Source organism: Coregonus lavaretus (genome assembly GCF_964263955.1).
Source record: "Coregonus lavaretus genome assembly, chromosome: 18".
Classification (NCBI taxonomy): domain Eukaryota; kingdom Metazoa; phylum Chordata; class Actinopteri; order Salmoniformes; family Salmonidae; genus Coregonus; species Coregonus lavaretus.
In genome coordinates, this window is record NC_140005.1 from 38240450 (window position 1) to 38263208 (window position 22759).

Genomic DNA, 22759 nt, shown 5'->3' on the forward strand with positions numbered 1-22759 from the left:
AATTTCCCTTTAAGTTATTTACAATTATGTGTAAATTCCCACTAGGGCCCAGTTTCAAAGCTGCAAAAAAAACTTTGATGGTGTTGAGGCTACCCTCAGATAAATACATTTTTCAGATATTTTTCATACCTTCTCAGATAAGTGATCATAATTTATCTAAAATTAAGAGATTAATGTGCTGATGATATATGCACAATAGCATATTTCATGAGAATTCATTACCCTTTCTTGCCAATTGAAAATATGGGGTTTTCATGCTAGCAGTCGTGCCTGCATGTCACAGTCTCACAGTAGCAATATAACTCGGTGAACTACAACAAGATAATAGATTTCAGGCATTCACAGCTTACATTTTTAAATGCATTTTGTCTTATTTTACTGTTAAATGAACCTTGCATTGTTATACATATATGCGATTTTTGTGTAAATTTTACATTTATCTCAGGTGGGCTTAACGCACAAAAAACACTCTCTCTATACAGAATGTATGATCAATACTAACTTTGAATAATATTGTAGTCTATAGTGTCTATTTATACCCCAAACCGTTGGTTTCCAAATATTTTATGGGTAGACTTTGCTATTCAGTATTTTTCACCATAAATCACTGCTGTTTATTATCTATGCATAGTCACTTTACCCCTACCTACATGTACAAATCACCTCGACTAACTTGTACCCCCGCACATTGACTCGGTACCGGTACCCCCATGCATATAGCCTCATTATTGTTATTTAATTTTTTTACTTTAGTTTATTTAGTAAATCATTTCTTAACTCTATTTTCTTAAAACTGCATTGTTGGTTAAGGGCTTGTAAGTAAGCATTTCACGGTAAGGTCTACACCTGTTGGATTCGGCGCATGTGACAAATACAATTTGATTTGATTTGTTCCTATTAAACCCGGTTTACATAGAAACACATGGGGATAGTGTGTTGATAACCCTAATATTCAATGAACATGAGCATAAATGTTTTGTTGTTCAGATTGAAGTTGATTAAAACACACAAAAACTACAGCTAGGCATATTATGCATCTAGCCATGGTGCCTTTACCAAGATTAGAAGAAAATTAGGAACAATTAGAAACCTCTGTACTCTCTCCAAGACGTTTGGAGTGGACAGGTAGTCGTTGATGCAGAGAGAGAAGAATACTGTAAGATCAGGGTTGAGGGATATCTGGGATAGAAAACCTACAAGTGGTGGATAAAAATGCAAATAAACGAGGGACAAGAAGATGACTATTGGGCGACTACTCATGCACTTTTGGGTGGGGGCATTGTGATATTGTTGTCTTTCATTCATCCAGGTGATTCAGTTTTTTGGTCCACCACCTGTACTTTTTTAATATACAGTAGAGAGGGATATTTGAATCTGTCTTCAGATAGTTGAACTAATTAACAAGAATAGCAGTACAGCAAATGTGAATCAGCTTTCAGATAATTTATTCGAAGTTGTGTGTGTTATGGAATTTGTTGCATGGCTTCTTATCCAGAGGGCCAGTGTGGGTACAGGTTTGTGTTCTAACCAAGCAATAACACACCTGATTCAACTAATCATGTCTTGATTGAAGTCTATGATTAGTTGATTAGTTGAATCAAGTGTGTACTGGTCGGCAAGAACAAAAGCCTAAGTCCACATTGATCTCTGTGGATACGATTGGACCACACCGCTGTTATGAGTGCTACTGTCATTATGAATAGTAACGATCAGTTTATTTGAATAACTTTAGGGGAGATTAATATAATCACATTTTACATAAGAAATGTCCGTTTGTAAGTTTTCAACATTTGGAAATTAATTAAAATTGATTATTTAAAAAATTAGGGCATTATCCGTTAGAAATGTCTAAACTTAGATTTTGGTGGGCTTAATAGGTACACTTGCCCTACTCTGAACAACAAAGCATTTGAGCGGACTGTGGGAACATACACAGAAACACAAACAAGTTGAGCCAATCACTTTATTTGATCTGCCTTTATCAAAGACAACGCTCAGAAACTTAAAATATGAACATTTCTTCATGGTGGACAATAATCATATTCTTCATAATCATCATCTTCATCAATTTTATCATTATCATTCGTAAATAATCGTTGTTTGTAATTGTTTAAAATGTAGTTGTCACTTTTCATTTTTCATTTTCCTTTCAAATTCAATAACATTAAAATAACATTTTAAAAAGGACATTAACGACAGAAAATAAGTAAGACACAGTTAAGTGAGTCTGGACTGGAGTGTACAGTATTCTGTTTGTACAGTATTCTGCATGTAGCATTCTGCATATACAGTATTCTGCATATATAGTATTCTGCATCTACAGTATTCTGCATGTAGTATTCTGCATATACAGTATTCTGCATATACAGTTCTCTATTATGCATGTAGCATTCTGTATATACAGTATTCTGAATGTGGTATTCTGCATATACAGTTTTCTGCATGTAGTATTCTGCATATGCAGTATCCTGAATGCAGTATTCTGCATATACAGTTCTCTATTATGCATGTAGCATTCTGTATATACAGTATTCTGAATGTGGTATTCTGCACATACAGTATTCTGCATATAGAGTTCTCTATTATGTACAGTATGTAGTATTCTACACGTGCAGTATCTGCATGGCAAGGCCTGGGTCCTTATGGCTCTGACGTCACTAACAAAAACAGAGACACTTGGAGAGAAGAAGTATAGAAGCCATTTTCCTTAGTAGGCACCATATTTGGACTCACACACACCACACACACAGGCTCGAAAGCTCACACACACGCACACTCTCACACACACCAACGACAACAACTAAAAACATTAAAATCACTTATCCAAAAGCACAATATGGCGGTGAAAAATTAATAGCAGGTGGGCCAGAAAAAATGCATGAGTTGGCGTCAGTTGAAATGGAGTGAGTGAAGAAAAGGAGTGAAAGGAGGAGAGGAAGCAGAGGCAGGAAGGAAAGAAGGAAGAAAACAATTGGTTACAACCAATGTCCACAAGAAGAGAAGAGAACAGCACAGGAGGAGAGGAGAAAGTCAAGAGTTTATTTGTTGGCTCTTATAGTTCACAATTAGTTATCTTTGTAGTTCTTTTTTTTCAGTCATCATTCTGAGGTTTCTCAGTTATTTCAACTATTATTTAAATAAAGAGCTCTGATTGGGCGATCCCTTCATCATTCCACTGGAGTGCTATCCTTTGTTTATTCCTTATTTTTGTTTTTTCTTTCGTTCCTTTGCTCACTGTAGTCTTTTATTTACCACCCTGACGGAGGGAGTCACTGGAGGGTCCTAGTCCCAGAGGGTCAGGTTGGTGAGGAGTACGTCAGATACCCTGTAGATACTCCAGGTCGCATTCACACATGCATGTCGCATTCACAAACGTGCACACACACGCACTCATACTCACACACACTTCCACCGACCAAGACCCACACTCATTCAAAGTGCTTTCCCCTTCATCCCGTCTCGGGCTGAGGGTCCTAGTTTTCTCTCATATGTTAGCAGTGTCTGTCTGTGCAGCAGTATGTATCTCAGTCAATCTCTACTGATTCAGCATCTTATCTGCCTCGGGGTATGTAGGATACTTTATAGTCTCGATCTTCTCCTTCACCTTGTAGGATGGGTAGAGGCCGGTGCGGCCCGTCTTGCGGTTGATGCCCTTGGAGTTGCCGTCCCAGTGGTTCCCCGCCACCCCGATCAGGTCGCCGGGCTCTAAGGGGATGTCGTCGGAGCTCCGGGGCTGATGGGCGTACACAGCTAGCTGGTTGTGGGCGTTCTGGCCCCCGAAGTAGTAGATGTCATCCAGGGAGTGGAAGTGGGATGAGGCGTCAGGGTGGAGGGTCTGCATGATCTCATAGGCCACACGACACACCTGGAGCAGGAACACAACACAACACACAGGACTGCATGAGAAATGAAACACAGAGGCTAATATATATATATATATATATATATATACACACACACACACTGAGTGTACAAAACATTAGGACCACCTGCTCTTTCCATGACATAGACTGACCAGGTGAATCCAGGCGAAAGCTATGATCCCTTATTGAGGTCACCTGTTAAATCCACTTCAAATCAGTGTAGATGAAGGGGAGGAGACCGGTTAAAGAAGATTTCTTAAGCCTTGAGACATGAAATGTGTACAGTTGTGGTCAAAAGTTTTGAGAATGACACAAGTATTGGTCTTCACAAAGTTTGCTGCTTCAGTGTTTTTAGATATTTTTGTCAGATGTTACTATGGTATACTGAAGTATAATTACAAGCATTCCATAAGTGTCAAATGCTTTTATTGACAATTACATTCAGTTTATGCAAAGAGTCAATATTTGCAGTGTTGACCCTTCTTTTTCAAGACCTCTGCAATCCACCCTGGCATGCTGTCAATTAACTTCTTGGCCACATCCTGACTGATGGCAGCCCATTCTTGCATAATCAATGCTTGGAGTTTGTCAGAATTAGTTTTTTGTTTGTTTGTCCACCCGGCTCTTGAGGATTGACCACAATTCTCAATGGGATTAAGGTCTGGGGAGTTTCCTGGCCATGGACCCAAAATTTCGATGTTTTGTTCCCCGAGCCACTTAGTTATCACTTTTGCCTTATGGCAAGGTGCTCCATCATGCTGGAAAAGGCATTGTTCGTCACCAAACTGTTCTTGGATGGTTGGGAGAAGTTGCTCTCGGAGGATGTGTTGGTACCATTCTTTATTCATGGCTGTGTTCTTAGGCAAAATTGTGAGTGAGCCCACTCCCTTGGCTGAGAAGCAACCCCACACATGAATGGTCTCAGGATGCTTTACTGTTGGCATGACACAGGACTGATGGTAGCGCTCACGTTGTCTTCTCCGGACAAGCTTTTTTCCGGATGCCCCAAACAATCGGAAAGGGGATTCATCAGAGAAAATGACTTTACCCCAGTCCTCAGCAGTCCAATCCCTGTATCTTGTGCAGAATATCAGTCTGTCCCTGATGTTTTTCCTGGAGAGAAGTGGCTTCCTCGCTGCCCTTCTTGACACCAGGCCATCCTCCAAAAGTATTTGCCTCACTGTGCGTGCAGATGCACTCACACCTGCCTGCTGCCATTCCTGAGCAAGCTCTGCACTGGTGGTGCCCCGATCCCGCAGCTGAATCAACTTTAGGAGACGGTCCTGGCGCTTGCTGGACTTTCTTGGGCGCCCTGAAGCCTTCTTCACAACAATTTAACCTCTCTCCTTGAAGTTCTTGATGATCCGATAAATGGTTGATTTAGGTGCAATCTTACTAGCAGCAGTATCCTTGCCTGTGAAGCCGTTTTTGTACAAAGCAATGATGACGGCACGTGTTTCTTAGCAGGTAACCATGGTTAACAGAGGAAGAACAATGATTTCAAGCACCACCCTCCTTTTAAAGCTTCCAGTCTGTTATTATAACTCAATCAGCATGACAGAGTGATCTCCAGCCTTGTCCTCGTCAACACTCTCACCTGTGTTAATGAGAGAATCACTGACATGATGGCAGCTGGTCCTTTTGTGTCAGGGCTGAAATGCAGTGGAAATGTTTTTTTGGGGGATTAAGTTCATTTTCATGGCAAAGAGGGACTTTGCAATTAATTGCAATTCATCTGATCACTCTTCATAACATTCTGGAGTATATGCAAATTGCCATCATAAAATTTGAGGCAGCAGACTTTGTGAAAAGTAATATTGGTGTCATTCTCAAAACATTTGACCACGACTGTATATGTGCCATTCAGCGGGTGAATGGGCAAGACAAAATATTTAAGTGCCTTTGAACGGGGTATGGTAGTAGGTGCCAGGTGCACCGGTTTGAGTATAGAGTAAAGTCCATGCACTGATGAATTAAGGCTAATAATAATAATAATAATAATAATATATACCATTTAGCAGAAAATTATATCAAATCAAATGTTATTTGTCACATGCGCCGAATACAACAGTTGTAGACCTTAATGTGAAAAGCCCTTAACCAACAATGCAGTTCAAAAAATAGAGTTAAAAATAAAATAAAAAAAGTAACACAATACCGAGGCTATATACAGGGGGTACCGGTTCCGAGTCAATGTGCGGGGCTAAAGGTTAGTCGAGGTAATTTGTACATGTAGGTAAGGGTAAAGTGACTATGCATAGATAATAAACAGCAAGTAGCAGCAGTGTAAAAAAAAGGGGGTCAATGTAAATAGTCCAGGTGGCCATTTAATTAATTGTTCAGCAGTCTTATGGCTTGGTGGTAGAAGCTGTTAAGGAGCCTTTTGGACCTAGACTTGGTGCTCCGGTACCGCTTGCCGTGCAGTAGCAGAGAGAACAGTCTATTACTTGGGTGACTGGAGTCTTTGACCATTTTTTGGACATTCCTTTGACACTGCCTAGTATATACAGTGGGGAGAACAAGTATTTGATACACTGCCGATTTTGCAGGTTTTCCTACTTACAAAGCATGTAGAGGTCTGTAATTCTTATCATAGGTACACTTCAACTGTGAGAGACGGAATCTAAAACAAAAATCCAGAAAATCACATTGTATGATTTTTAAGTAATTAATTTGCATTTTATTGCATGACATAAGTATTTGATACATCAGAAAAGCAGAACTTAAAATTTGGTACAGAAACCTTTGTTTGCAATTACAGAGATCATACGTTTCCTGTAGGTCTTGACCAGGTTTGCACACACTGCAGCAGGGATTTTGGCCCACTCCTCCATACAGACCTTCTCCAGATCCTTCAGTTTTCGGGGCTGTCGCTGGGCAATACGGACTTTCAGCTCACTCCAAAGATTTTCTATTAGGTTCAGGTCTGGAGACTGGCTAGGCCACTACAGGACCTTGAAATGCTTCTTACGGAGCCACTCCTTAGTTGCCCTGGCTGTGTGTTTTGGGTCGTTGTCATGCTGGAAGACCCAGCCACGACCCATCTTCAATGCTCTTACTGAGGGAAGGAGGTTGTTGGCCAAGATCTCGCGATACATGGCCCCATCCATCCTCCCCTCAATACGGTGCAGTCGTCCTGTCCCCTTTGCAGAAAAGCATCCCCAAATAATTATGTTTCCACCTCCATGCTTCACGGTTGGGATGGTGTTCTTGGGGTTGTACTCATCCTTCTTCTTCCTCCAAACACGGCAAGTGGAGTTTAGACCAAAAAGCTCTATTTTTGTCTCATCAGACCACATGACCTTCTCCCATTCCTCCTCTGGATCATCCAGATGGTCATTGGCAAACTTCAGACGGGCCTGGACATGCGCTGGCTTGAGCAGGGTGACCTTGCGTGCGCTGCAGGATTTTAATCCATGACGGCGTAGTGTGTTACTAATGGTTTTCTTTGAGACTGTGGTCCCAGCTCTCTTCAGGTCATTGACCAGGTCCTGCCGTGTAGTTCTGGGCTGATCCCTCACCTTCCTCATGATCATTGATGCCCCACGAGGTGAGATCTTGCATGGAGCCCCAGACCGAGGGTGATTGACCGTCATCTTGAACTTCCATTTTCTAATAATTGCGCCAACAGTTGTTGCCTTCTCACCAAGCTGCTTGCCTATTGTCCTGTAGCCCATCCCAGCCTTGTGCAGGTCTACAATTTTATCCCTGATGTCCTTACACAGCTCTCTGTTCTTGGCCATTGTGGAGAGGTTGGAGTCTGTTTGATTGAGTGTGTGGACAGGCGTCTTTTATACAGGTAACGAGTTCAAACAGGTGCAGTTAATACAGGTAATGAGTGGAGAACAGGAGGGCTTCTTAAAGAAAAACTAACAGGTCTGTGAGAGCCGGAATTCTTACTGGTGGGTAGGTGATCAAATACTTATGTCATTCAATAAAATGCAAATTAATTACTTAAAAATCATACAATGGGATTTTCTGGATTTTTGTTTTAGATTCCGTCTCTCACAGTTGAAGTGTACCTATGATAAAAATTACAGACCTCTACATGCTTTGTAAGTAGGAAAACCTGCAAAATCGGCAGTGTATCAAATACTTGTTCTCCCCACTGTAGGTCCTGGATGGCAGGAAGCTTGGCCCCAGTGATGTACTGGGCCGTACGCACTACACTCTGTAGCGCCTTACGGTTGGATGCCGAGCAGTTGTCATACCAGGCGGTTATGCAACCGGTCAGGATGCTCGATGGTGCAGCTGTATAACTTTTTGAGGATCTGGGGACCCATGCTAAATCTTTTTAGTCTCCTGAGGGGGAAAGGTGTTGTCATGCCCTCTTCACAACTGTCTTGGTGTGTTTGGACCATGATAGTTTCTTGGTGATGTGGACACCAAGGAACTTGAAACTCTCGACCCGCTCCACTACAGCCCCTTCGATGTGAATGGGGGCGTGTTCGGCCCTCCTTTTCCTGTAGTCCACGATCATCTCCTTTCTCTTTCTCACGTTGAGGGATAGGTTGTTGTCCTGGCACCACACTGCCAGGTCTCTGACCTCCTCCTTATAGGCTGTCTCATCGTTGTTGGTGATCAGGCCTACCACTGTTGTGTAGTCAGCAAACTTAATGATGGTGTTGGAGTTGTGCTTGGCCACGAAGTTGTGGGTGAACAGGGAGTACAGGATGGGACTAAGCACGCACCTCTAAGGGGCCCCTGTGTTGAGGATCAGCGTGGCAGATGTGTTGTTGCCTAACCTTACCACCTGGGGGCAGCCCGTCAGGAAGTCCAGGATCCAGTTGCAGAGGGAGGTGTTTAGTCCCAGGGTCCTTAGTTTAGTGATGAGCTTTGAGGGCACTTTGGTGTTGACCGCTGGGCTGTAGTCAATGAACAGCATTCTCACATAGGTGTTCCTTTTGTCCAGGTGGGAAAGGGCAGTGTGGAGTGCGGTTGAGATCGCGTCATCTGTGGATCTGTTGGGGCGGTATGTGAATTGGAGTGGGTCTAGGGTTTCCGGGATGATGGTGTTGATGTGAGCCATGACCAGTCTTTCAAAGCACTTCATGGCTACCGACGTGAGTGCTACGGGGCGGTAGTCATTTAGGCAGGTTACCTTCGCTTTCTTGTGCACAGGGACTACGGCAGTCTGCTTGAAACATGTAGGTATTACAGACCCGGTCAGGGAGAGGTTGAAAATGTCAGTGAAGACACTTGCTCTGAGTACACGTCCTGTTAATCCGCCTGGCCCCGCGGCCTGGTTCTATGGTGGTGGTTATGGTTAGGACCTTGTGACCTGACCAGGAAAAGGCACTAGTTATGGTACAGTAGCATTCAATGGCTTATTACTTAGGTATTATTATTGTATGGGCGTTCCCAAAGTAAAGGTTTGGATGAAAAGCTAAAAAGGTTGAGCAAGGCTTTGACCTTGAAGAAGGAGAAAGAGGAGGAAGAAGGAGAAAGAGGAGGAGGAAGAAGAGGAGTAGGTAAGGTAGGAGGTGAAAGGTCACCTGTGAGGAGAAGGTGCAGACCAGGAAGTTGGTCTGGGATAGGAAGTGAATATCCAGGATGACTCCTCTCAGAGAGTTCTCTGTGTAGCGGTTATGGAGCCCCGCAGACCACGAGATGGAGTTATCACTGATGAACTCATAGTCTGGGTACCTGAGACACACACAGAGACAGAGGCAGTCAGAGAGCTAAAGGATAATACAGATATCAACGTGCATACGGCATTCATTCTTGTATTCTTAGTACTTTGGCACACATCAAATACAGCTTCTCGTCACACAAACAGATCCATAATACCACAAGACATTCTTGCAGACACACACACCCACACTGCCAGTGGCACGTACACACACACACACACACACACACACACACACACACACACACACACACACACACACACACACACACACACACACACACACACGCACATGCACACACAGCCAGGTATACGTACTTAGCCTTGGCCTCCTGTAGTAGTGAGGGGTCGTCAGTGGCCAAGTAGACTCTCTTCTTGTCCACCAGCATGCGTCTAGCTAGGTGTTGGAAGTGGTCCTCTACATGCACCATGTACTCCTCTATAGGGTGGAAGGCTGCCTCTGTCCCCACCTTGTCTGTCCGTCTCACATGGACCCTACAGGACAGGACATATAGGGAAGATGGGTCAGAGGAGTTGAGTTAGGGGAGTGTGTGTGTGTGTGTGTCTGTGCATGTGTCTAAGCATGTGTGTATGTGTGTCTGTCCGCATGTCTCTGCAGGTGTGTGTGTGTGTGAGTGATTGTGTGTGTGTGAAGCAGAGCGCTCCTCTCCTATAGTGAAGGTCATGGTGTTTTCTAGTGATGGATGGCAGAGTGGGTTGTTTGGAGAGTGGCTGGAGCATGCAGCACTCTCCCTCTGATTCTCTTCAGCTCTCGCTCATTCTCTCTCTCTCTCTCCCTCTCTCTCTCTCTCAAATCAAATTGTATTTGCCACATGCTTCGTAAATAACAGGTGTAGACTAACAGTGAAATGCTTACTGACAATGCAGAGAATAATAAAAAATATAATAACACAAGGAATAAATACACAATGAGTAACGATAACTTGGCTATATACATGGGGTACCAGTGCTGAGTTGATGTGCAGGGGTATGAGGTAATTGAGGTAGATACTGTATGTACGTATAGGTAGGGGTAAAGTGATTAGGCAACAGGATAGATAATAAACAGTAGCAGCAGTGTATGTGATGAGTCAAAAGAGTTAGTGCAAAAAGGGTCAATGCAGATAGTCCGGGTAGCTATTTGATTAACTATTTAGCAGTCTTATGGCTTGGGGGTGGAAGCTGTTCAGGGTCTTGTTGGTTCCAGAATTGGTGCATTGGTACCGCTTGCCATGCGGTAGCAGAGAGAACAGTCTATGACTTGGTGGCTTGAGTCTTTGACAATTTTTAGGGCCTTCCTCTGACACCGCCTGGTATAGAGGTCCTGGATGGCAGCGAGCTCGGCCCCAGTGATGTACTGGGCCGTACGCACAAACTTCAGTAGCGCCTTGAGGTCGGATGCCAAGCAGTTGCCATACCAAGCGGTGATGCAGCCAGTCAAATGCTCTCAATGGTGCAGCTGTAGTGTTAAGTGCAGTGCAGGTCCTTGGAGATTGTCTGACAGTCCTCCTAGTCTGCCTCTTTAGCCCTTTCCCCTCCAACTGGCATCTCACTCCACAACAGTCCATCAACAGTCTACAGGCCCTACAGAGCTCATGGCATCACAGGTTGGGTCACAATGCTCTTAGATGCCTCCCTCAGTTCAGAATATTGGGATATAGCCATAGTGTCACGGTTTCGGCCGAGGCTGCTCCTCCTCCTGGTTCGGGCAGGCATCGGCGGTCGTCGTCCCCGGAGTACTAGCTGCCACCGATCTATGTTTCATGTTCGTTTGGTTTGGTCTTGATGTTGTACACCTGTGTCTAGTTAGTCCTCATTAGTGTTCTATTTAAGTCTCGTTGGGTGTGTCTGTGTTTGTGTGTGATTGTTCCTGTCGTATGTTTGCTTGTCGATTTCCTTATTCGCTCGGTTGAGCTTTACTCCACTGTGTTGGAGCGTTTTACGCACCTGTGTAGTGCGCCTTTTGTTTGTCGCCTACGTGCGTAGTTTCGCCTTCGGGCAAGTTTGTTCTGTTTTCCTTGTTGGATATTCCACTAAAGTCTTTTGGACTATACTTCGGTGTCCTGCGCTTGATTCCACCACTACACCCACCTACAGCATTTATGACAGAATCACACACCATAAGAATGGAATCAGCAGGAGCCGCAGCAGCCCAGGCGACGCTGGAGGACAGGGTCCGTGAACAGAGTGACCAGATCCTGCAGATGGGGTCCGCACTGCAGGAGGTGATCACCACCATCCGAGGCTGGGGGACTCCTACACCGCCATCCTCTCTGCCAGCCCCATCGGGAAGTCAGCCCATTCCCGCTCCGGAACCCAGAGGAGTTCGACTCTCGCTCCCGAGGGCCTACGATGGGACCGCGGCCGGGTGTCAGGGATTCCTTCTCCAGGTGGAGCTTTACCTGGCCACCGTGCACCCGGCGCCCTCGGGACATGAGAGCGTGTCCGCCCTGATCTCCTGCCTTTCCGGGAAGGTGTTGGAATGGGCCAACGCAGAGTGGAGGAGGATCGACGTGAACACCATCACCTACGACGAGTTCTCCCGCCGCTTCAGGGCGGTGTTTGACCATCCCCCGGAGGGGAGAGCGGCGGGGGAGCGTCTGGTCTTCCACCGGCAGGGGAGGAGGAGTGCCCAGGAGTTCACCTTAGAATTCCGTACTCTAGCGGCGGATGCAGGGTGGAATGAGCGGGCTCTCATCGATCACTACAGATGTAGTCTACGCGAGGACGTCCGTAGGGAGCTGGCCTGTAGGGACACCAGCCTCTCGTTCGACCAGTTGGTCGACATGTCCATCAGGCTGGATAACCTGCTAGCTACCCGCGGACGTTCCGAGGAGGGTCCGTCCATTTCACCCTCCAGCGCCTCCGAGCCGTGCCCCATGGAGCTCGGGGGCGCTGGCGCTAGAGAGCGGAGGAGGAAGAGCCCGAGGGGGCCTGTCTCCTGCACCAAGTGCGGTCGTGGAGGGCACACTGCGGCCAGGTGCTGGGGAGGGTTCTCAGAGGGAGAGGACAACAGGCCACGCACTGGGGGGGCCTCCCAGGTGAGTAGACGCCCCGCTTACCCAGAGCTTTCTGTTGCGCACTTTTGTATACCTGTTGGTTTTCCACAGGTTGCACCTCATTCCCAGCATAAGGCGCTAGTAGATTCAGGCGCAGCTGGGAATTTTGTTGATCGAAAGTTTTGTTTAGAGTTAGGGATCCCTCTCCTACCTGTTGACAAACCTTTTCCCGTACATGCCTTAGATAGCCGCCCGTTGGGGTCGGGGTTGATCAGGGAGGTCTCAGCGCCACTTAGGATGTGTGCGCAGGGGGGTCATGAAGAGACTATACAGCTGTATCTGATCGACTCTCCTGCGTACCCAGTGGTGCTGGGGATTCCCTGGTTAAGCACCCATAACCCTGCTATTTCGTGGCAACAGAGGGCTCTCGATGGGTGGTCTGCTCAGTGTGAGGGGCGATGTCTGGGTGTTTCCGTGGGGGCGACTTCGGTGGAAAGTCCAAACCAAGTGCCCGCACTGCACATTCCGCCTGAATATGGGGATTTAATTCTTGTGTTTAGCAAAACTAGGGCGACGCAGTTGCCTCCCCATAGACAGGGGGATTGTGCGATTGATCTCCAGGCAGGAGCAGCGCTCCCACGGAGCCATGTGTATCCTTTGTCTCAAGAGGAGAGGAAAGCTATGGAGACTTACATAGCCGAATCTTTGAGACAGGGATACATTCGGCCTTCCATTTCCCCCGCCTCTTCGAGTTTCTTTTTTGTGAAAAAGAAAGATGGAGGGTTGCGCCCGTGCATTGATTACCGTGGTCTCAATCAGATTACTGTGAAATACAGTTATCCACTCCCTCTGATTGCGACCATGACGGAGTCATTGCATGGGGCGCGGTTTTTCACAAAATTGGATCTCAGGAGCGCGTATAACTTGGTGCGCATTAGGGAGGGCGATGAATGGAAAACGGCGTTTAGTACCACGTCAGGTCATTTCGAGTATCTTGTCATGCCATATGGGTTGATGAATGCTCCATCAGTCTTCCAATCCTTCGTAGATGACATTTTCCGGGATATGCAGGGACAAGGGGTGGTCGTGTACATTGATGATATTCTGGTGTACTCGTCTACCCGAGCCGAGCATATAACCCTGGTGCGACGTGTATTGAGGAGGCTGTTGGAGCACGACCTATATGTCAAGGCAGAGAAATGTCTTTTTTTCCAGGAGTCGGTCTCCTTTTTGGGTTATCGGTTGTCCGCGTCAGGGGTGAGAATGGAGGTGGATCGTGTGTCCGCTGTGCGTAATTGGCAAACTCCAACCACTGTAAAAGAGGTGCAGCAGTTCTTGGGCTTTGCGAATTACTACCGGAGGTTTATCCGGGGTTTTGGACAGGTGGCAGCTCCCATCACGTCCCTTCTGAAGGGGGGTCCGGTGCGCCTGCAGTGGTCAGCTGATGCGGACAGGGCCTTTGGGAGACTGAAGGACCTGTTTACGTCGGCTCCGGTGCTGGCGCATCCGGATCCCACAATTCCATTTCAGGTTGAGGTGGACGCGTCTGAGGCTGGTATAGGGGCCGTTCTCTCTCAACGGTCCGGCTCGCCACCTAAACTCCGCCCCTGTGCTTTTTACTCCAAAAAGCTCAGCCCGGCGGAGCGTAACTATGACGTTGGGGACAGGGAGCTGTTAGCTGTAGTTCAAGCCCTTAAGGTGTGGAGGCATTGGCTTGAGGGGGCTCAACACCCTTTCCTCATTTTGACTGACCATCGGAACCTGGAGTACATCCCGGCAGCGAGGAGACTGAACCCTCGCCAGGCTCGATGGAGTATGTTTCTCACCAGGTTCGTATTTAAAATCACGTACATCCCTGGGTCCCAGAATGGTAAGGCAGATGCACTGTCCCGGCGGTATGACACGGAGGAGAGGTCCGTTGAGCCTACTCCCATACTACCGGAGTCTTGCCTTGTGGCACCGGTGGTGTGGGAGGTCGATGCCGAGATCGAGCGAGCGTTGCGTACCGACCCCAGCCCTCCACAATGTCCTGAGGGTCGGAGGTACGTTCCGCTCGAGATTCGGGATCGACTCATCTACTGGGCTCACACGTCACCCTCCTCTGGACATCCGGGTATTGGCCGGACAGTGCATTGCCTTAGCACTAAATACTGGTGGCCTACTTTGGCTAGGGATGTGAGGGTTTACGTCTCCTCCTGCTCGGTGTGCGCCCAGTGTAAGGCGCCCCGACATCTGCCCAGGGGTAAGTTACAGCCCCTACCCGTTCCACAACGACCATGGTCCCACCTCTCGGTGGATTTTGTAACAGACCTTCCCCTCTCTCAGGGGAATACCACCATCCTGGTCGTTGTGGACCGGTTCTCTAAGGCCTGTCGTCTTCTCCCTATGTCGGGTCTTCCTACTGCCCTACAGACCGCTGAGGCCCTATTTACCCACGTCTTCCGGCATTACGGGGTCCCCGAGGATATAGTGTCTGATCGAGGCCCTCAGTTTACCTCCCGTGTGTGGAGAGCGTTTATGGAGCGTTTGGGGGTCTCGGTTAGCCTTACCTCGGGGTACCACCCGGAGAGTAACGGGCAGGTAGAACGTGTTAACCAGGATGTGGGTAGGTTTCTGAGGTCGTATTGCCAGGACCGGCCTGAGGAGTGGGCGCGTTACATTCCCTGGGCCGAGATGGCCCAGAACTCTCTCCGCCACTCCTCTACTAACCTAACCCCTTTCCAATGTGTATTGGGTTACCAGCCGGTTCTGGCACCATGGCAGCAGAGCCAGATCGAGGCCCCTGCGGTGGATGATTGGATGAGGCGCTCGGAAGAGACGTGGAACGCTGCCCACGTCCACCTGCAGCGGGCCGTCCTTTGTCACAAGGCGAGCACCGATCTCCACCGCAGTGAGGGGCCGGTGTACGCACCCGGAGATCGAGTCTGGCTCTCTACCAGAAACCTGCCCCTCCGCCTGCCCTGCCGGAAGCTGGGTCGGCGGTTTGTGGGGCCCTTTAAAGTCCTGAGAAGATTGAACGAGGTGTGTTATAGGTTACATCTACCTGTTGAATATAAGAATATTAACCCCTCGTTCCATGTGTCTCTTCTCAGGCCGGTGGTAGCTGGTCCACTCCAGGACAATGAGATAGGAGAGACTCCTCCGCCCGCATTGGACATCGAGGGGGCTCCGGCGTACACCGTTCGGTCCATCTTGGACTCCAGACGCCGGATCGGGGGTCTCCAGTATCTTGTGGAGTGGGAGGGGTATGGCCCGGAGGAGCGGTGCTGGGTGCCGCGGAGGGACATCCTAGACCCATCTCTCCTGTCGGAGTGTTAAACAAATCAAAATATATTTTATATTTGAGATTCTTCAAATAGCCACCCTTTGCCTTGATGACAGCTTTGCACAATCTTGGCATTCTCTCAACCAGCTTCATGAGGTAGTCACCTGGAATGCATTTCAATTAACAGATGTGCCTTCTTAAAAGTTAATTTGTGGAATTTCTTTCCTTCTTAATGCATTTGAGCCAATCAGTTGTGTTGTGACAAGGTAGGGTGGTATACAGAAGATAACCCTATTTGGTAAAATACCAAGTCCATATTATGGCAAGAACAGCTCAAATAAGCAAAGAGAAACGACAGTCCATCATTACTTTAAGACATGAAGGTCAGTCAATACGGAACATTTCAAGAACTTCGAAAGTTTCTTCAAGTGCAGTTGCAAAACCATCAAGCACTATGATGAAACTGGCTCTCATGAAGACCACCATAGGAATGGAAGACCCAGAGTTACCTCTGCTGCAGAGGATAAGTTCATTAGAGTTACCAGCCTCAGAAATTGCAGCCCAAATAAATGCTTCACAGAGTTCAAGTAACAGACACATCTCAACATCAACTGTTCAGAGGGGACTGTGTGAATCAGGCCTTCATGGTCGAATTGCTACAAATAAACCACTACTAAAGGACACCAATAAGAAGAAGAGACCTGCTTGGGCCAAGAAACACGAGCAATGGACATTAGACCGGTGGAAATGTGTCCTTTGGTCTGGAATCCAAATTGGAGATTTTTGGTTCAAACCACTGTGTCTTTGTGAGACACGGTGTGGGTGAATGGATGATCTCTGCATGTGTAGTTCCCACGGTAAAGCATGGAGGAGGAGGTGTTATGGTGTGGGGGTGCTTTGCTGGTGCCACTGTCTGTGATTTATTTAGAATTCAAGGCACCCTTAACCAGCATGGCTACCAAAGCATTCTGCAGCGATACGCCATCCCATCTGGTTTGGGCTTAGTGGGACTATCATTTGTTTTTCAACAGGACAATGACCCAACACACCTCGAGGCTGTGTAAGGGCTATTTTCCCAAGAAGGAGAGTGATGGAGTGCTGCATCAGATGTCCTGGCCTCCACAATCCCCCGACCTCAACCCAATTGAGATGGTTTGGGATGAGTCGGACCACAGAGTGAAGAACTATGGGAACTGTATAAATCACATCTGTTGCCGACACCTGCCTTACAGTGTGGTACTTCCTGAGAAGGTCTGAGGGGAGAGGAGATCCCACTGCTCACTACAAAGAGACAGACAACCCAGCACTTCACAGGACTCTACCTTCTCCATCCCTCCCTCCCTCCCTCCCACAACATAAAAGGAAAATAACTGCTTTTACTTTTGAATTACATCTCTCAGTGGGGATAGCGATAAGGAATGTGTGGGCATGTGTGTATCCATTAAGACAGAGATAGATAGAGGGGCCAAAAATATATAGCATGTGTGTGTCTGTGTATGTGTGTGTGTATGCACATACAGTACATGTGTGCTTGCATGCATAGTGCGTCCACCTACCCTATGATGGGGTGCCTAAAGCCCAGTTTGGCGGTGGTATCCTGGATCTCCTTCTCCAGCCAGGCCTGGGGCCGGATCAGGTACTTGACAAACTGAGACACCCACCAGACGGATGGGTCACCATGGAGCCGGTGGAGGCGCTGGGCCAGGTCCTCGGGAATGGCCAGGGGCAGGTAGGGGGGGCGGGGGTGCAGGCTGTCCACGATGGGCAACTCTACCACCTGGACATCTCTGTCGTTAGCCTCACCTGGGGGGAGAGAGGGAGGAGTGGAGGTTAATAAAGAGTGGAAGGCAGATAGGGAGAGGTAAAGAGACCGAGAGAGAGACAGTGTCAGAGAGGAAGAGAGAGAGATGGAAGGTAATAACAGAGTGCTTTTGACATACAGACACAGCAATATATAAATGATCAGCTCACTAGCCTCCAGCACGGGGGTTTGATGCATGTAGCAGTAAAGATGCACTGAGCATCATGAGCTGTCTGAACAGTGGAACACAGGGAGAAGTCTCTCTCTCTCTCTCTCTCTCTCTCTCTCTCTCTCTCTCTCTCTCTCTCTCTCTCTCTCTCTCTCTCTCTCTCTCTCTCTCTCTCTCTCTCTCTCTCTCTCTCTCTCTCTCTCTCTCTCTCTCTCTCTCTCTCTCTCTCTCTCTCTCTCTCTCTCTCTCTCTCTCTCTCTCTCTCTCTCTCTCTCTCTCTCTCTCTCTCTCTCTCTCTCTCTCTCTCTCTCTCTCTCTCTCTCTCTCTCTCTCTCTCTCTCTCTCTCTCTCTCTCTCTCTCTCTCTCTATCCCCCCAGGACACCCTGTCGTACAGTTCTTATTATTAAAAACACAAGACAAAGGTATTTCGTGGCCTGTGAGTGGTTAGTTGCTATTGTGCTATTAAGTGCTATTGTAGTCCTTCACCCGTCCTCTGTGAGTATAGGAGTGCTGTTGAGAGTAATAATTAGTGTCACATGCCTCAAGTACAGTTTAAATGATCAGTTATCAAGTCAATAAAATATGAATGAATTACTTATCACAATGGGACATTCCCATGGAGGAAAGGAAGAGAGAAAGTGAAGAAAGGGTAGAGAGATCCTTTATTTCTCTCTCTCTCACTCTGCCCTTTCTCTCCCCCTTTCTACCCCTGGTTTCTCCCTTCTCAGGCTAATTAGGAAAGACCTAAAATCTAAATTACATCTTGAAGAAATGAAGGGGGGAGGGAGGGGGGTTAGAGGGTGTGTGTTTGTTGTAATTCATGCTGAGAGTGTTTGAGTGTGGGATAGGGATATAATCCATCCACCACGGTAGTGATGTCTGTCTCTGTCCTTCTGTTCCCCTCTGCCTCAGACCTGACAAGGGCCCATCAATGTCTCAGACAGCCAATCATTTACCAATGTCGTAAACTACATAGTGCTTTAACAATGGTAATAAAATCACACTGGGTCGGTGACAGTCACTCTTCTGTTCTACACAGCCCAGTCACAGCTCAAGGCTCAAGGCTAGAGTCCCTATGGTTGCGTTCCAAATGGCACCCGGTTTCCTACATAATGCACCAATTTTGTATTTATCTCAGTACGCTAGCAATGTAAATGTCTGTGCGTCATATATTGTAATTCTATGATGTTCTCCTTTCTTCGCTCCTTCTCTCTCCTTCTCTCCCTCCAGTCAGTCTCTCGTTTCCTCTTGCCTCTCATCTTCTCTCTCCCTCCTCTTCTCGCCACCTCCCTTTACTCCTCCAGTCTCTCCTTCTCCTCCTTTCTCTCCTCTCCTAGTCTCTTCTATCTTCCCTTCTCTGTTCTCTCCTCCAGTCTCTCCTTCTCCTCCTTTCTCTCCTCTCCTAGTCTCTTCTATCTTCCCTTCTCTGTTCTCTCCTTCAGTCTCTGACGCTCTCTCCTTCCCTCCCTCTCGCTCTCCCTCGTCTTTCCTGTCTTCCACACTTTGTTTTTCGAGTGTCTGTCTTTTCTCCTCACCTCCTCTCGACTGGAGGACCTACTTCAGCAGTGTCCCTGGGACAGGAAGACGAGCCCTCTGAACAAAGATAGAAGGGTACAATTGTGTTGTTTTTGAGGTCAGTTCTTTCATGTTTGGAAGGCATTCTCTCCCTCAGGCACAACACTTGGAAGCTTTGTGTTAAAAAAAATAACATCTCTACAGTTGGGAGGCAGGCTCTCTCACTCTCTCTCTCTCTCAGGCTGTTTTTCATTGTATTCTGTTTTTCATCATATTCCAAGACCTGTAGTAGCCCCTTCTGATATGAGAAGAAGAAAGACTAAAACAGAGTAGGGGCAGACTCAAAGCTCCACACTACTCATCACCATTCTCCATGTACCATGCATAGATGTATAATGTCATTCTGTTTCTATGGTATCCTACACACTGTGTGAGGTCTGTAGCTATGGACACAAACCCAACTGAGGACAGAGGGCAGAATGTGTTCAGTCTGCGTGTGGCCTGTTGCCATGGACATGGCCCCATTATCAGAGGTCAGAATCACATCATGGTCAACTCACCTGACCAGTGTCCGGTGGTGACCCCGGTGCGGTCAGTGCAAGTCTGACTGACTGGGAGGAAGACGGTCTCCCAGCCTCCCGTGGCATAGCGCCAGTTCTGGGACTCCAGGATAAGGGTGCGCTGGGTGCCGTAGGCGATCATGAAGCAGTAGACCACATGGTGCAGCTGGCAGCCGTAGCCACAGCCCTTGTTGATGTTACACACCAGCTTCCTGGCCTTGGAGCAGTCCTGGGGGTTCTGGAAGGGAGAGGGGAGGAAAAGGGAGAGGATTGTTGTTAAAACACAGGGAGACCTGAGGTGCCTTGTTAGTAAATGTTACAGTGAAGAGTCGAGGCATTGACACACATTTGAGAGCCAAAAGTGTATTTCAGTGTGCAGGTTCTTCAGTTGACCTTCTCTTCACCTTATCAAAATACAGACACACTATCCTTTCTGTACTAGAAATACAGAGACAGACACGCACTACTGGGCCCAGAAGGCTTTGACTGGCGTACTACTTCATGCTTCAAAGCAGTCTGTATGCTCTGCTCTGCTGGAGGGGAGTCAGGGAGGGTCTGAAGACATTGACATTTTAGTCATTTAGCAGACCCTCTTATCCAGAGCGACATACAGTTAGTGAGTGCATACATTTTCATACTGGCCCCACGTGGGAATCAAACCCACAACCCTGGCGTTGCAAGCGCCATGCTCTACCAACTGAGCTACAACATCCATTACCGTGACCATTCCCTTTGTTAACGTTTATCCTGATCCTGATAATCAGGTTGAGAACATGTTAACAAAGATCTATGATTACAGCTCTGAGACTGTAGGAGCTTGTGTGTGTGTGTGTGTGTGTGTGTGTGTGTGTGTGTGTGTGTGTGTGTGTGTGTGTGTGTGACTGGAGGGGGTAGATTATGGGAATGTCAACCGTCAGTCAATGGCAGTTGACGGGAGATGTATGGTGGGGACTGGCGAGCATGGAGAGAGAGATAGAGAGAGAGCGAGAGAGAGAGATAGTGTAGAGTGTGTGTACATGCATGTGAATGTGTGTGTGTGTAATTATGTGTGTGTGTGTGTGTGTGTGTGTGTGTATAGAGCGTATAAGCGGTTAGCCTCCCTCCATTGACTGTGTGACTGGTGATGGAAAAATGAGGCAGGGCCAGAGAGACAGGCAATACTACTGCTCCTCCATCACATCAGCCACTATTTTCCATTAGCCACTATTTTATCAGACTAGCGCACACACACACACTGAGTCGACCGACACAATTCATCAAGTTAATCACTAGCTAGCTAACGTTAATAGCACACAGGGATTCAATATTACTAATTAACAACCTCTACCTTGCTCTCACCATTCCTTATGATTAACTAGCCTATACACACATACGTTGGGCCAGTAACCGAAAGGTCGCTGGTTCGAATACCCGAGCAGACAAGGTGAAAGATATGCCGAAGTACCCTTGAGCAAAGGCACTTAACCTTCATTTGTTCTAGAGGCGTCGAGCTACTATGGCTGACCCTGTAAAACAACACATTTCACTGCACCTATCTGGTGTATGTGACAATATTTGTTCATATGCATTCGCACAAACACCCATGCACACATGAATGCCCATTTTTCTATAATATATTAGTAAACGGACACAGTTTGGATTCTTGTCACTCTCACAAACAGAACAAAGTTGCTTAACCTAGCTAGCTCTACTTCTTTACGAGACATACATGTCACGATCGTCGGGTACAGAGGACCAAGGCGCAGCGTGGAAGGTGAACATATTTATTAAATAATGATTACAGGAACAAAAACAACCAACAATAACGTGACGTCCAAAGGTGCAAAACACAAACCTATACAGGAACAAGATCCCACAAACACTGTGGGAAAACTGGCTGCTTAAGTATGGTTCCCAATCAGAGACAACAAGCAACAGCTGATTCACGTTGCCTCTGATTGAGAACCACACTGGCCAACATAGAAACACAATACTAGAACAAACACAAATGAAAACTCACACCCTGGCTCAACATACTAGAGTCCCCAGAGCCAGGGCGTGACAATACAGCAGGTATGACTTTGTCGTGAGGCCTGGCACCAACAACATCATTACAAGCGTGTCAGGAGGAGGGAGAGAAGCATCTTGCTGAATCTGCAGATATAAGCCCAACTAACAGCGGAGAAGGTAGACAATCACATCCTTAGCTGTTTTAATCCTGTTATACAGTACACTGACGGGGGGGGGGGGTGTGTTACCGTCAGAGGGGTGTGTGTACCCCTGACAGAGGGTAACTCTACCTGCCTCTCCATACAGACCTGCTCAGCCCACACACACAGTACAGACCATCATTACTGTGACAGAAATTGCTATAATAAAAGCTGTACAGATTTTGATTGATTGTTTAATCGATCAACTAAAGTGATGTGTGGAATATCCCTATGTGGATTCTAACCAGTCCCTGGTGTGTGGTAAAAGGCCATCCTGCTCTACTGTGGGTGTCCATATGTGTACTAGGTGTTGAGCTGTGTTGTGGACATTACTGTACCTGGAGGTATGTGATCCTGTTCTGTACCAGGTCAGACAGGTCCTTGGCCTCCTTCTCTCTCCAGTCTCCTGCTCCATCAGCCTGGCTCAGGTAGTGCAGGTCAGTCATGATGGACCTGGGGTCAACACGCGCACACACACACACACACACACACATTAACACAGGGTTAGAGGTTAGAGATCACAGCTGGGTCATAACGTTGCAAGGCTCCCATGGTGTATTATGTAACACGTTATCCATGTGTGTTCTGGTGTAAACGTGTGTCTCCGTGTGTGATAGACGAGAGGACACTTTCCATTTTTGAGCGGCAACAACTGATGCGACCTAGAAAAACTTGCCCCAAACCGAGTGAGATGGAGGACATTCGTCAACGGCCTATGCTCCTTATAGGAGAAATATGTGTGTGTCTTTGTGCGTGTGTGTGTGC

At 47.1% G+C, this 22759-nt stretch overlaps 1 protein-coding gene across 1 annotated transcript in view; it reads right to left on the reverse strand.

The window, feature by feature from the left end:
- Positions 1-1951: 1951 nt before the first annotated feature.
- The window catches only part of LOC311146003 (alpha-(1,6)-fucosyltransferase-like), a gene marked incomplete at its 5' end in the record, with an annotated part of 77788 nt that continues 56980 nt past the window's right edge, over positions 1952-22759 (reverse strand). Inside the window, 6 exons of the mRNA XM_084182435.1 lie at positions 1952-3865; positions 9359-9509; positions 9814-9990; positions 17316-17562; positions 19806-20043; positions 22333-22447. Of these exons, the coding sequence (XP_084038561.1) occupies positions 3536-3865; positions 9359-9509; positions 9814-9990; positions 17316-17562; positions 19806-20043; positions 22333-22447 (1258 nt within the window). The 3' untranslated portion in view covers positions 1952-3535. The remainder of the gene's footprint in view (positions 3866-9358; positions 9510-9813; positions 9991-17315; positions 17563-19805; positions 20044-22332; positions 22448-22759) is intronic.